The sequence below is a fragment of the Oncorhynchus masou genome, chromosome 18 (assembly GCF_036934945.1).
Source record: "Oncorhynchus masou masou isolate Uvic2021 chromosome 18, UVic_Omas_1.1, whole genome shotgun sequence".
Lineage (NCBI taxonomy): Eukaryota > Metazoa > Chordata > Actinopteri > Salmoniformes > Salmonidae > Oncorhynchus > Oncorhynchus masou.
Genome location: NC_088229.1, coordinates 8547678 through 8563074, shown reverse-complemented (window position 1 = coordinate 8563074; position 15397 = coordinate 8547678). Strand labels below are relative to the sequence as shown.

The 15397-nt window shown below is 40.5% G+C and overlaps 1 protein-coding gene across 1 annotated transcript; it reads right to left on the bottom strand.

Moving 5' to 3' along the window:
* Nucleotides 1-2469: 2469 nt before the first annotated feature.
* Nucleotides 2470-12409, bottom strand: LOC135503631 (homeobox protein aristaless-like 3). The gene is made up of 4 exons (XM_064921787.1): nucleotides 12008-12409; nucleotides 5364-5641; nucleotides 4990-5097; nucleotides 2470-3361 (listed from the first exon to the last, which is right to left on the bottom strand). Exons 1-4 carry the CDS (start codon nucleotides 12369-12371, stop codon nucleotides 3011-3013), a joined length of 1101 nt encoding a protein of 366 aa, XP_064777859.1. The 5' UTR covers nucleotides 12372-12409; the 3' UTR covers nucleotides 2470-3010.
* Nucleotides 12410-15397: the final 2988 nt, after the last annotated feature.

Genomic DNA, 15397 nt, shown 5'->3' with positions numbered 1-15397 from the left:
CTTTAAACTGATGCATGGGGTGCCAGCCAAAGGTCTCTTGAAGTGAGGCCAGCTATGCAGCTATACTGCTCTACACACACACACACACACACACACACACACACACACACACACACACACACACACACACACACACACACACACACACACACACACACACACACACACACACACACACACACACACACACACACACACACACACACACACACACACCACAGCACACCTCAACAGACTGACAGCTATTGTAGTCCTGGATGTTGTATAGTCTGATCACACCACAGTCAGTAAAGGTTGTAGCCAAAGTAGTTGTTCAAATCTACCTATGCCCATAACCTACATTAGCGGAAACATTTTCCCTCAGACGATTGGAGGCAGTAAACAAATGAAACCCTTTATTGTTGATCAATAAAGTACAACATACATCACATACATTACCAGTCAAAAGTTTAGACACACCTACTCAATCAAGGATTTTTCTTTATTTTTTTTACGATTTTCTACATTGTAGAATGATAGACATCAATACTATGAAATAACAAATATGGAATCATGTAGTAACCAAAAAAAGTGTTTAACTTATAAAAATATATTTTAGATTTTAAATTCTTCAAAGTAGCCACCCTTTGCCTTGATGACAGTTTTGCACACTCTTTGCATTCTCTCAACCAGCTTCATGAGGAATGCTTTTCCAACAGTCTTGAAGGAGTTCCTACATAAGCTGAGCACTTGTTGGCTGCTTTTCCTTCACTTGGTGGTCCAACTCATCCCAAACCATCTCAAATGGTTTGAGGTCGGGTGATTGTGGAGGCCAGGTCATCTGATGCAGCACTCCAGCACTCTCCTTGGTCAAATAGCCCGGCGTGGCAGGGTAGCCTAGCGGTTAGAGCGTTAGAGCAACCAAAAGGTTGCAAGTTCGAATCCCCAAGCTGACAAGGTACAAATCTGTCGTTCTGCCCCTGAACAGGCAGTTAACCCACTGTTCCTAGGCCGTCATTGAAAATAAGAATTTGTTCTTAACTGACTTGCCTAGTAAAATAAAGGTTTAAAAAAACACAGCCTGGTGGTGTGTTTTGGGTCTTTGTCCTGTTGAAAAACAAATGATAGACCCACTAAGCGCAAACCAGATGGGATGGTGTATCACTGCAGAATGCTGTGGTAGCCACACTGGTTAAGTCTGCCTTGAATTTTAAATAAATCACAGACAGTGTCATCAGCAAACCTCCTCCACACCATCACACCTCCTCCTCCATGCTTCATGGTGGGAACCACACATGCGGAGATGATCCGTTCACCTACTCTGCGTCTCACAAAGAGACGGTGGTTGGAACCAAAAATCTCACATTTGGACTCATCAAATCAAAGGACAGATTTCCACCGGTCTAATGTCCATTGCTCTTATTTCCTAGCCCAAGAAAGTCTCTTCTTATTATTGATGTCCTTTAGTAGTGGTTTCTTTGCAGAAATTCGACCATAAGAGCGTCTGCTAAATGACTTAAATGTAAATGTAAATGAAGGCCTGATTCAGTCTCCTCTGAACAGTTGAAGTTGATGTGTCTGTTACTTGAACTCTGAAGCATTTATTTGGGCCGCAATTTCTGAGGCAATTTCTAACTCTAATGAACTTATCCTCCGCAGCAGAGGTAACTCTGGGTCTTCCTTTCCTTTGGCGGTCCTCATGAGAGCCTGTTTCATCATAGCGCTTGATGGTTTTTGCGACTCTGCACTTGAAGAAACGTTCAAAGTTCTTGACATTTTCTGGATTGACTGACCTTCATGTCTTATTAAAGTGATGATGGACTTTTGTTTCTCTTTGCGCTGTTCTTTCCATAATATGGACTTGGTCTTTTACCAAAATAGGGCTATCTTCTGTATACCACACTACCTTGTTACAACACAACTGATTGGCTTAAATGCATTAAGAAGGAAAGAAATTCCACAAATTAACTTTTAACAAGGCACACCTGTTAATTGAAATGATTTCCAGGTGACTACCTCATGAAGCTGGTTGAGAGAATGCCAAGAGTGTGCAAAGCTGTCATCAAGGCAAAGGGTGGGGGGTCTTTGAAGAATCTCAAATATAAAATATATTTAGATTTGTTTAACACTTTTTTGGTTACTACATGATTCCATATGTGTTATTTCATAGTTTTGATATCTTCACTATTATTCTGCAATGTAGAAAATAGTAAAAATAAAGAAAAACCCTTGAATTGAGTAGGTGTGTCCAAACGTTTGACTGGTACTGTACTTTATTAACATCTACATCTTACATATTTAAATAATATTGTTTTTATATTCGTTGGTCTCACTATGTTTGTGATAATGCTCAAATCTGGATTCAATAAAAATGTCTGCAAAATGGCAGGTTTTGTGCCTGATGGTGGCCTAACAAACTCAAACAAATGGTCGGTCCTGTCACGGTCTGAAGTCTGTGAGTTTACGGCAATGTTACATTATTTGGAGGAAAGTAGCGTAGGTGTATGTTGAAAGTGTGTGTGTGTGTTTAACTATACTTGTGGGAACCAGAAGTCCCCACAGGAATATTTTAAATCAATCAACATTTTTACAAACTGGGTTTGAGCCAATCAGTGTTAGGGTTAGTATTTGGTTTAGCGTTAGGAGCGAGGGTTAGTTTTCGGGTTGGGAGCTAGTATTTGACCAGGGGTGGAAGCTAGTATTTGACCAGGGTTAGGAGCTAGTTTTCGACCAGGGTTAGGAGCTAGGGTTAGTTTGGGGTTAAGGTTAGGTTTTGGGGTTAAGGAAAATAGGATTATGAATGGGACTGAATTATGTGTCCCCACAAGGTTAATTATACGTGTGTGTGTGTGTGTGCGTGCGTGCGTGTAGAGTTTTGACTTCTGCTGTCATTTCAACATGCAGGAACACAAATACATGTGGCCATAACTATCCATCGGGTTGCTAGTATACAAGATTGAGTTTGAATGTGTGTGTGAATGCATTAGCTCAGTCAATACATAGTAGGGATCTGACCCTGACACTGTGGTGGTCATGTAGGCCTGGATAGAAGACTCCCAGGGTCCTTAGCCTTCATCCGCATGGCCAACAGACTGGATGACTTATACTCTGTCTCGGGCCCCGGCTCAAAGGAGTGGCCCCCGAGGGCCCCAGGGAAGCTGTGGAGGGAGTAGAGACCGTTGATGCCAGGGTGGTGTTGGGGGTGATGGTGAGGGTGGTGTGGGTGGCTGGAAGACGGGGGCATGCCCATAAAGCCCACAGAGGGGAGGTTGCTGTGGGGATGGGGGTAAGGGCTCATACAGGAGGAAGACATGGTGTCAGGGCCCAGGACACAGCCCCCACCGGACCCCCCTCCTGCACCTGGCCACAGGTTGCTCTGCATCTACAAAGGAAGAGAGCAGTCTGATTAGAGACCAATGACGACGCTCCACTGATAGGCTGCATAAAGGTGATTCCCATCATGCTATTTGAAATTTAAATGCCAATGCTTGGTAATTCAATGTATGGGTCTATATCATTATTGATTGGTTTAAAGGATTCTAATTAGTCTGTGATGATAATGATAGAAGGGTTATAGCTAGTGACCACTATGATCTATGTGTCAGGGTGTATGTTATCTAGTACCTATTGGAGGGAGGCAGGAGGGAGATATCATATGTCATGACCAAAGATCTATGTGTCAGGGTGTATGTTATCTAGTACCTATTGGAGGGAGGCAGGAGGGAGATATCATATGTCATGACCAAAGATCTATGTGTCAGGGTGTATGTTATCTAGTACCTATTGGAGGGAGGCAGGAGGGAGATATCATATGTCGTGACCAAAGATCTATGTGTCAGGGTGTATGTTATCTAGTACCTATTGGAGGGAGGCAGGAGGAGATATCGTATGTCGTGACCAAAGATCTATGTGTCAGGGTGTATGTTATCTAGTACCTATTGGAGGGAGGCAGGAGGAGATATCGTATGTCGTGACCAAAGATCTATGTGTCAGGGTGTATGTTATCTAGTACCTATTGGAGGGAGGCAGGAGGGAGATATCGTATGTCGTGACCAAAGATCTATGTGTCAGGGTGTATGTTATCTAGTACCTATTGGAGGGAGGCAGGAGGGAGATATCATATGTCGTGACCAAAGATCTATGTGTCAGGGTGTATGTTATCTAGTACCTATTGGAGGGAGGCAGGAGGGAGATATCGTATGTCGTGACCAAAGATCTATGTGTCAGGGTGTATGTTATCTAGTACCTATTGGAGGGAAGCAGGAGGGAGATATCGTATGTCATGACCAAAGATCTATGTGTCAGGGTGTATGTTATCTAGTACATATTGGAGGGAGGCAGGAGGAGATATCGTATGTCGTGACCAAAGATCTATGTGTCAGGGTGTATGTTATCTAGTACCTATTGGAGGGAGGCAGGAGGGAGATATCATATGTCGTGACCAAAGATCTATGTGTCAGGGTGTATGTTATCTAGTACATATTGGAGGGAGGCAGGAGGAGATATCGTATGTCGTGACCAAAGATCTATGTGTCAGGGTGTATGTTATCTAGTACATATTGAAGGGAGGCAGGAGGAGATATCGTATGTCGTGACCAAAGATCTATTTGTCAGGGTGTATGTTATCTAGTACCTATTGGAGGGAGGCAGGAGGGAGATATCGTATGTCGTGACCAAAGATCTATGTGTCAGGGTGTATGTTATCTAGTACATATTGGAGGGAGGCAGGAGGAGATATCGTATGTCGTGACCAAAGATCTATGTGTCAGGGTGTATGTTATCTAGTACCTATTGGAGGGAGGCAGGAGGGAGATATCGTATGTCGTGACCAAAGATCTATGTGTCAGGGTGTATGTTATCTAGTACCTATTGGAGGGAGGCAGGAGGGAGATATCGTATGTCGTGACCAAAGATCTATGTGTCAGGGTGTATGTTATCTAGTACCTATTGGAGGGAGGTGTATGTTATCTAGTACCTATTGGAGGGAGGTGTATGTTATCTAGGGTGTACCTGGTACGTAGATATATCATACGTAGCAGCAAAGTGGTTTCGCACCTCCTGGATCTTCCCGTAGCGTTCCCTCTTCCTCCACTTGGCCCGGCGGTTCTGGAACCACACCTGACGAATCAAGAGAGAGACTAAGGGAGAGATTGGAGAGATGATTTTTCTCTACCATTATATAGGATCCCTGCCTTGCCATGTTCCTACCTGCCTGAAAGAATTTGGCTTCAATTTGTTACAATAGAACATAGAAATAGGCCCTGGGATATTGATTCATCAGGAGGGGGTGACAAATATCTAATACTATTGCAAACTCTGTTAGCTACTGTAGCAGCAGGGTAGAGGGGACATTGTATTTTCTGAATAGAGTGACATTTTTCTACCTGTACACGGGCCTCTGTGAGTTCGGTCCTGAGGGCCAGCTGTTCCCGGGCGTAAACGTCAGGGTAGTGAGTCTTCTGAAACACTTTCTCCAGCTCCTCCAACTGGAAGGTACTGAACGTGGTACGGTTACGACGTTTTTTGTTCTTGCCCGATAGGTCGATGGAGTCTGCTATGGAGTCCCCTGGTTGGAGACCATTGGTTGGCTCCTTCAGCTTGATGCAGCAGTCTGAGCCAATCACGGGATAGCCCATGGGCTTGGGACCCGCCTTCTCTCTGGCTGAGGGAGGAGCATACAGGGAGGTGAAAGAGAAATGGTGGTTACATGTTCAAAACAAAGTGTGTGTGTGTGTGTGTGTGTGTGTGTGTGTGTGTGTGTGTGTGTGTGTGTGTGTGTGTGTGTGTGTGTGTGTGTGTGTGTGTGTGTGTGTGTGTCTATGTGGGTGTGTGGGTGTGCGTGTGCGTGTGCGCGTGTGCGTGTGTGTGTGTGTGTGTGTGTGTGTGTGTGCGCGCAAAGTACATTTCTGTGTTTAAGCAAGGCTCAGATGTCTACCCATGGTAATGTTGTCACACAGAGATGCTCAGATTACACCACCAACCTGAGGCTGACTAGAGGTGGTTCATTAATGTCCACTGGCAATATTCTCCATAATAATAAACTGAATTCATTAACATCCACTGTAAGAGGCAGCAACGTAACATTCTCGAAAAGAATAAACGGGATGCAGCCACGCAGGCTTGTCTTTTCTCCGGTAGATATGACTAAGATCTGAACGAGAACCTCCCCATGTTGTCTCAGGGGTCTCCCAGCTCCTCCTCCCCCAATACGAGGTATGAAGGCCTGATGAGAAACGTCGACATGAGAGGTAACTGTAGTATTATGTTAAAACACTAAAGTGATCTGCTTGTGGTATCGTTTCACTACATGAACAAATGAGATAGTGTTGGAAATCAACTTTAGTCAGAAATAAATGATGGTTTAGTCAGATTTGACCAGACACAACATTCCAGCCTACTGCAACATGGTTTGTTTTGATTCGCTGTCAACACCCTTCCTTAAATGAAGGTCTTGAATCACTGAGCAGAAAACAAACTCTGATGTGTGAGTCCCAAATGTATTAAACCATTTAGGAAGTTAGAAATTCGACCCCATTTGACCCATATTTGATAGAAAGTACGATTGTGTGTATAAAATAACAAACCAATGAAATGGCAATCTACACTGAGTCTACAAAACATCATCAACAGCTGCTCTTTCCATGACATAGACCGACCAAGTGAATTCAGGTGAAAGCTATGATCCTTATTGATGTCACTTGTTGAATCCTCTCCAGTGTAGATGAAGAGACAGGTTAAAGAAGGATTTTTAAGCCTTGAGACAAATGAGACATGGATTGTGTATGTGTGCCATTCAGAAGGTGAATGGGCACGACAATAATTTTAAGTGCCTTTGAACAGGTTATGGTAGTAGGTGCCAGGCGCACCGGTTTGTGTCTAGAATTGCAACGCTGCTGGGTTTTTCACGCTCAACAGTTTCCCATTTGTATCAAGAATGGTCCACCCAAAGGACATCCAGCCAACTTCACACTGTGGGAAGCAATGGAGTCAACATCAATGGAGTCAACATGGACCAGCATCTCTGTGGAACGCTTTCGACACCTTATGGAGTCCATGATGAGTGGATGACTGGACTGTACCATAATGTTTTACTCTGGGTGTGTTTGGATGACTGGACTGTACCATAATGTTTTACTCTGGGTGTGTTTGGATGACTGGACTGTACCATAATGTTTTACTCTGGGCGTGTTTGACTGGACTGTACCATAATGTTTTACTCTGGGCGTGTTTGGATGACTGGACTGTACCATAATGTTTTACTCTGGGTGTGTTTGAATGACTGGACTGTACCATAATGTTTTACTCTGGGCCTGTTTGGATGACTGGACTGTACCATAATGTTTTACTCTGGGTGTGTTTGAATGACTGGACTGTACCATAATGTTTTACTCTGGGCCTGTTTGGATGACTGGACTGTACCATAATGTTTTACTCTGGGTGTGTTTGGATGACTGGACTGTACCATAATGTTTTACCCTGGGTGTGTTTGACTGGACTGTACCATAATGTTTTACTCTGGGCGTGTTTGGATGACTGGACTGTAGATAGATGTATGGATGTTATTGTTCATGTTAATTGTCCCTCACAATGAAAACAGCGATGGGACTGTGGATCTGTCTCCGTCCGTTAGTACGTTGCTACATTACAGTAATAGTTATTAAGTGAAATCTGTTAGTCACACGCTCGGGGGGGTTGGGGGGGACCCCCCCGAGCGTGTGACTAACAGATTTCACTTAATAACTATTACTGTAATGTAGCAACGTACCAACGGACGGAGACAGATCCACAGATCATTCGTAGGGACGACATGTTTACTGTTGCCTTGTACCAGTATGTCTAACTCTGTGGTCCCAGAAGAGAATCACTCTCCTTCAGTATCTGCACTCTCCCTGTGTCCTAAAGTTATATACATGTCCTAAAGCCTCACACAGGGACCATTTGAGAGCAGTCATTTAACATCAACCTAATTCAATTTCTGTCCCAAAACAGAGGGCTTTTCTTTCACCGTAACACAACATTCCTGTCCTGCGTCTACAAAATGGAAACCCTTTACCCAATGTAGTGCATTACTGTTGACCGGGACCCTTAGGACTCTGGTCAAATGTAGTGCACTAAATAGGGAATAGGGACCCTTAGGACTCTGGTCAAATGTAGTGCACTATATAGGGAATAGGGACCCTTAGGACTCTGGTCAAATGCAGTGCACTATATAGGGAATAGGGACCCTTAGGACTCTGGTCAAATGTAGTGCACTATATAGGGAATAGGGACCCTTAGGACTCTGGTCAAAAGTAGTGCACTATATAGGGAATAGGGACCCTTAGGACTCTGGCCAAAAGTAGTGCACTATATAGGGAATAGGGACCCTTAGGACTCTGGTCAAATGTAGTGCACTATAAAGGGAAAAGGATGCCATTTTGGATGTAACTCCCTGATGTCTATTTAGATCCAACCACACATTATAATTCATCATGCCAAGAGATTGGAAAGAGGTTATTAAGATTTTACAATCTAAGAATAAGTATTCAAAAAGACGTCAGACATTCTGTAGTGTAGCTTTTACCAGTGGTGTAAAGTATTTAAGTAAAAATACTTGAAAGTACTACGTAAGCAGTTTTTTTGGGGTGCCTGTACTTTACTTTACTATTTATATTTTTTGACAACTATTTATTTTACTTCCTTACATTCCTAAAAAAAAGTCCATACATTTTCCCTGACACCTTAAAGTACTCCTTAAATGTTTAATGCTTAGCAGGACAGGAAAATGGTCCAATTCACGCACTAATCAAGAAAACATCCCTGGTCATCTACTGCCTCTTATCGAGTGGACTCACGAAAACACAAATCCTTTGTTTATAAATGTTGTCTGAGTGTTGGCGCATGCCCCTGGCTAGCCATACATTTAAAAAAAATACAAGTGTGACGTCTGGTTTGCTTAATATAAGGAATTTTAAATTATTTTTTAAACTTTTGATACTTAAGTATATTTTGGCAATTTCATTTACATTTTGATACTCAAGTATGTTTAAAACCAAATACTGTTAGACTTTTAACTCAAGTAGTATTTTACTGGGTGACTTTCACTTTTACTTGATTCATTTTCTATGAAGGAATCTTTACTTTTACTCAAGTATAACAATTGTTTTTTTTTCTCCACCGCTGGCTTTTACCAAGAGCCCACATCCTCTCTCCCTATGGTCCAGTGTAATTGGAGATGCACAGTATGTGAAATGCATTACAAAACTGTGCAGTCGAGATAAAGTCCAAATGGACCAATGTGAGTATATACTGACGTCACGTGGAAATTTCAGCTGTTCCCTCCCTGGCCTCTTGTTCTGTAAATGAAAAATGTAAAATTTCGGGAGCATTGGATTGGGTTGGACAGTATTTTATAATGGACTTCTTATGCAGATTAGATAATGAGATTGGAGTCTTGAAGCGTTAGTAACAAGTTTTGCATTTTTGTAATTGCACTTTTACAAATGTAAAATGTTTTCTTTTGAATCATTTTGCATTTGTAAATTATATTTTTTTGACTGTGAAGGGTCAAGAAGTGTCAACATGCATGAGATCTCAGGTTATGAATACCTGATCAATTGATCATCCCCCTAGCTCAATATATCTATTTATTTCTATAACATTTTTTATGCTCTGTGGTATACCATCCCACTGCTCTACCATCCTTAAACCCTAACCCTCCCCCCTCCCAAGCACCGATAGACAAAACAGGAAGACTAGTCTGCCTTTGAAGGTGTGTGAGTCTGACTGTGCCCCAGAATGTTGGACAGCAAGCAACTGTCATGTGGACCACATCTCCACTCAAATCTGACCCAGAAAACCAACACTCAGGTTAAACTGCTTTAGAGTTCACAGACGGACAACAAATGGAATTCTCTTGTCCCAAAAAAAGGATTCTAATCATACCAATATTTGGGGGTCTCAGGAACCGCAGCATTATATAGTCAACAACCCCTATTTGGAAAATTTTAATAAACTCTTTCATTTAGGTGTTTTTAATTTAAAAAAACTTTGTGTGCATGTGTGTGCGTGCGTGCTCGGCATGCGCACTAGTGTGTGCGTTCCTGTGTGTGTATGCACGCCTGCGTATGGGTCAAGTGAGTGTGCGTGGGTGGGTTGTGTTTGCTAATATCTGAAGAATCTAAGAAAATAAATCATTCAAGACCACAGTCAAATCCTATGGAAATAGAATATCATCCAGTCAATTTGACATCAGACCTGTTATCTAGATTTCAGATAAAGATAAACTGTCGAGATGGAGGTTCTCTGCTCCATCATATGGTTGTCTTTGGCAACAACATGAATCAGACTGATATGAATGTTATTCTGAACACACACATCACTAAGTCCTTATCAGGACTCACATGCCTTCATTGGCAACTTTAGAGGATGGATTTCAAAACCAATAAAAAACACTGAAGAACCATGTCATATCCTAAGACTTGAGTTCATGGGATATTATACAAGTTTAATCAAGTGTTTCAAACTTGGACTGCTGTATTGTTGCATGCTTCAAGCCAAAGATTATTTTTGTTGTTGATCAAATCTCACATTACATTATCAAAACATCTGAGCTGGCAAAAGTTTTATCTCATTTGCAATTTCAGTTTTTATATCTTTACGTTAATCTAGTTCTAATTTTGAATTCAATGGTATTAATGAATTGAATATATTTTACAATTATTTTGAGAATGTTCTAATGTGGTTAAATGTGATGATATTGAAAAAGAAAATGTAATCTGAAAAGTTTGACGTAAACAACAAAATGACACGGAGTCAAATTTTGCATAAAAGGACATCATGAGAATCTAATTGGGATATGTGCAACTTCACTTAGCTATTCAGAAACACAAACAGAACTTTCAGATAAGAAACATGATCAATTTCAAATAAACTTTAGCTGAATTAGTATTATTATTTAAATGTATGAATGTATTTTGTGAAGGCTGCACGGGATTGATGTGTTTATACCGCACCGGTGGAAGCTTCCTGCACGGACGCCGTAATCACGCACCTAGACGGCTCAGTCACTTTCTGACCTTTGGCCCGCTCGCACTTTACATCACAACTAATTGTGACTACCAGTGTCAAGTGCAGATAAAACCCGATGACATATTTATCACCAGTGATGTGCGTCCACTTTTACCAAGTGATTTTTACATTTTGATAGCCTACATTTGGTGACAAAACTAAGGTAGCCTAAAGGCTAAAATACGTTTTTAGATATAGTTGCACATTCATTTGAGTAGGCCTAGACAATTACGTGGGCTATATCATTTTGTAGTCGTCTAGGGTTATAACATGCCATGGCCCTATATATGTGTTTCAACATTTTATTAACATTTTATAGGCAACATTGGGGAAATTATGTGCACCAAAAAAATAATTAAGTTCTGAAAAAGAGCTCGCAAGGAACAAAATATATGCCTAATTCAATATGTTATTCGAGTATTATCATATGTGGACTAAGTAAACCGTAGCAGCATTCAGATCTAAACTACAAAATAATTCCGTTTTGGGGGAGATTTCTTTGATCCGGGCCTGCTGTGGAACACTTTGGAACACTATCATCATTTATTCAAACAAGCTGAATAGTAATACAATTGTAGGTGAACAATTAAAATCAGACATTTAGTGAAAATGAATTACGATCATTGGAGACGTTTTTGTCCAAGGCCTTCGCAGGCTGTGCAGCGCCAAAGAAACTCTGAAAATATATTTATCAGAGTCACCACACTATAAAGTCAAACTTGAAACAATTTGAGGTAGCTGGCTACAGAAATGTTGATCTCCATTATCTTTATCACGATGGATTTTGCCAATGTTTGATAAGTCAAACGGTTTCCACAGGCAATAGACTCATGACATTATTCAGTTAGGCCTATATTATTTTGGTAAATAGCCCTACGTTATAATAATATTAACGATTATTATGATAATTATTACTATTTTCGTAGCCTCACACACTGATGGCCGTGATTTCGATTATTTTAATAAAAACTCCACTTACCCTCCGAGTAATTGTCATAAAACGAGCCCTTCCCGCTTACTGATAAAACCTTTTGGTCCTGATTAATATTTTCCATGTATTTGCTGTGTTTGTTGGGCACGGCGCGAGGATTCGTGGAGGCTGCCCCGTGCGTAAAGTCCGCGGGCGCGCCGTCGTTAAACCGTCCCATGGAGCTTGAGCTGTAGTAGTCACCCTGATCCCGGAGACTCAGACGGTGAGCGAGAGGAAGATGTGTACTTTTCTGTAGTTCATCGCAGGGAAGGAACGAACCTCCTGAACTATTCTGATCCAAACCGGGAGAGTTATTCAGTGTTGTCCGGTTTGGCTGCGAAGAGAAAGATAAACAACTGTCCGCCTCCATCATGAGGTCAGTCCGGGATGCACTTTAACGACTCTACTCTGGTCCCGGTTACAGTGAAAGCAAGGTTTCTGTGCGAGCGCGAGTTTTTTCTTACTCTTTTCTTCGTTTCAAGTGGGTGGGATTTAGGAGATCATGAACAAAGACCCGTGAAACAGGGAGGACCAAGCGGGACAGTGGGCTGATATGATCCGCCAAGAATTCAATCACGTGTGATTCCTGTCGCTACAATTAACCATTTAAATCCTCTTTCATTTTGTTACAAAAACAAGCAGATGACTAATTCGGGCTGGGATATAGAGAGCATTTTACGCAAGGCACATTAAACAAACATGAAGGCGTTTTGTTATGTTCGGTGCCAAATGGCTAAATGCGCCCGAGGAAATGTATTGGTGCCCTCGTTTTTTTTCCACTTTGTTTTACAGATGATATTATTTTAGACCCAACTGGCCGGATTAATGTCAATGTAACAGTAATTCTTTGTGATTAAATTCAGGGAATGTGGGGGATATCTATGAATATCTTGTATTATATTGCATCATAATCTGTTGGCTACAATTCATGCACAACGCTTGAATTTCAAGCTCTTTTTGATGTTCTTTCTCAAAATGCATTCTACTTGAAATGTTAGAATTACGCATCATTTCAGTAGAACACTGCCGATACATATTAAAAACATTAGTGGGCCATCTGTTAGGCATTTTTTTTATGTTGTTGGCTACATTTTGAATATCCACAACGAAACTGAACTAAGGCATTTTGGTTGAAGATGAATATCACCTAAAAATCTATTGAATAGACGAGATATCTTAGTTATGCGCTAGCTTTTATTTTTTCCTATCAATTATACTTCAAATACCCTTTCAAGCAATAGCAACAGAGTTTGTCATTATACTGCTGGACCGGCTGCCTTGAATAATGCATTTAACACCAAGAAAACGGGTACAGAAATATTAGTATTTTTTACCACTGCCATATCCCAACAGCCGTTGGAAAGTCTGGACGGGGAGAACGTTTTGGCCATCTACAACCTCTGCTTGCTGGATCGTCTTGGCGGGAAGACAGTGTGACATTTACTATCTGTTTACTACGTGTTTTAGTTTGGTAATGGTATTAATGTGTGTGTGTGTGTGTGTGGGGGGGGGGGGGGGGGGGGGTAATGTTATCATTGACAGACTGTCGTATTCGATATGGATATGTCTTGCTTTCTTGTGGCATTTGCTTGTTTCCATTTATTTTCAAAATATCTTATTTTCCAATTCTTGAGACAGTCTTGAGTTAAAAACAAACAACAACAAAATACAATTGCATGAAATCAAATAGAGCAGAAGGACAAGTTATGCAATTACTCCGTTGCATTTGATGATTCCAAATTTAAAAAAACGTCGAAACAAACAAGCAGTTGATTATTTCAGAGGTCAGAGGTCAATAGAAACTGACAACTGAAGATATTCAGAATAACCACGTACAATATCGAATGAAATTAACCAGGGCTTCGTTTCCCACAGCCTTTTGTAGCATTATGATCGTTAGAACCGTATAACTTCAGCACGAAATTGAAAACAAATACAAAGTTGCCCAAGTATTTGCAATTGTTACTAACAAATGAAGGATAAAAAATGATTCAAATGAAAACCGAGACGACTGTAATTAAAATAGACATGTAGGCTATATGTGCCTGTATAGCCTATTTCAATCATTTTGATATCAATTTCACGTTCAATCAATTGAGTTGTATTTTTTGACTAAGCTACAGTCTGTATTTTTTTTTGCCTCAATGTGTTTCATGACGTGTGACAAGATGACAACAATAATGTGTCCAATCTGTGATTTTAGTGCATTAGTATTGGTTAAGCATAATACGCCGCCTCAATAGCCTATCTGCAGCCGTAATATCTCTCTAGGAGCTGATCCGTTGTCAGAATTGGGGAATAATTCCAACGTTATTAAGGTAAGATTTGAATAGAGTTAGCGAACTTCTCTCTTCGTGCTTGTTTGGAAAACTTAAAAAGACTAGAAATATAACAATGCATCTGGTACGATCATCGCAATGCTTCAGTTAGAGCTCAACTGGGAAACGATACATTAGAAAACACCTACACATTTTATACATGTCAATGGAACATTATCAGAAATGTAAAATAAAAATAGTTTTGATTCATTAGGCGTACTGAAGTTAATTCTTTGCAGATGGCACAGTATCAAAAGCCAAACATCGCGAATCGTCAGCCACAAAAGGCTGAACAGGTAGAGGTCGTATAGTACCAACATAAAAAATAACGACATTTAATAAAAAATAAAAAAAGGAAGGTTCGTTAAATAGTTGTCGGATCAGTAGGCCTAAATAGTCTACTTCATAATAAATAAATAAAAGCGTTTTTTGGGCCTATTTTCGAGGCTAAATATAGTGCAGGTGGGCATCGCTATTACCTTAAACATTAATGAATTGGAGTGTAAAATTACCGAAGTTGTGATTTCACAGAAAATAAATCAGATTGCAAGGGAATTTTTTTTTCTCAGGAAATCTAGGCCTACAACCTTTTGAGTTCCATTTGAAATGAACAGAAAAGGTTAACCAATTTAAGACACTGTAAAACTTCAATGCTTCCCAGTTGGCTTTTAAATTAACTTTTCACTACTCAGAAGTATATTTCCAGGTGAATAGAATGAACCTCAAATAACGTCAGCTTCTAGTAAATAGTGCTTGGAACTTGAGGTTTTGACAACAACGTTAAAGTTATAGGAAATACTGAAAACATTACTACTTTACTGTGACTAACATAATGTGACTATAAAAATAGACCTTTAAGCACTCTCATTAAATTCAAACGTTTTATGGCGGGCAGTCCTGGGTCAACCTATTATTTATTTTTCCTCAAATAAATAGCTACAGAATAGGCTAAATAAAGTTGTCGCATGAGCAAAACAAGACAGAAATACACACATTCTCCTTTTAAAATTTTCACTCTTTAAATATAAAACATACAAAGTTTGACTACTCTGCAGATAGATGTAGCCTGTAAGATTAAAGG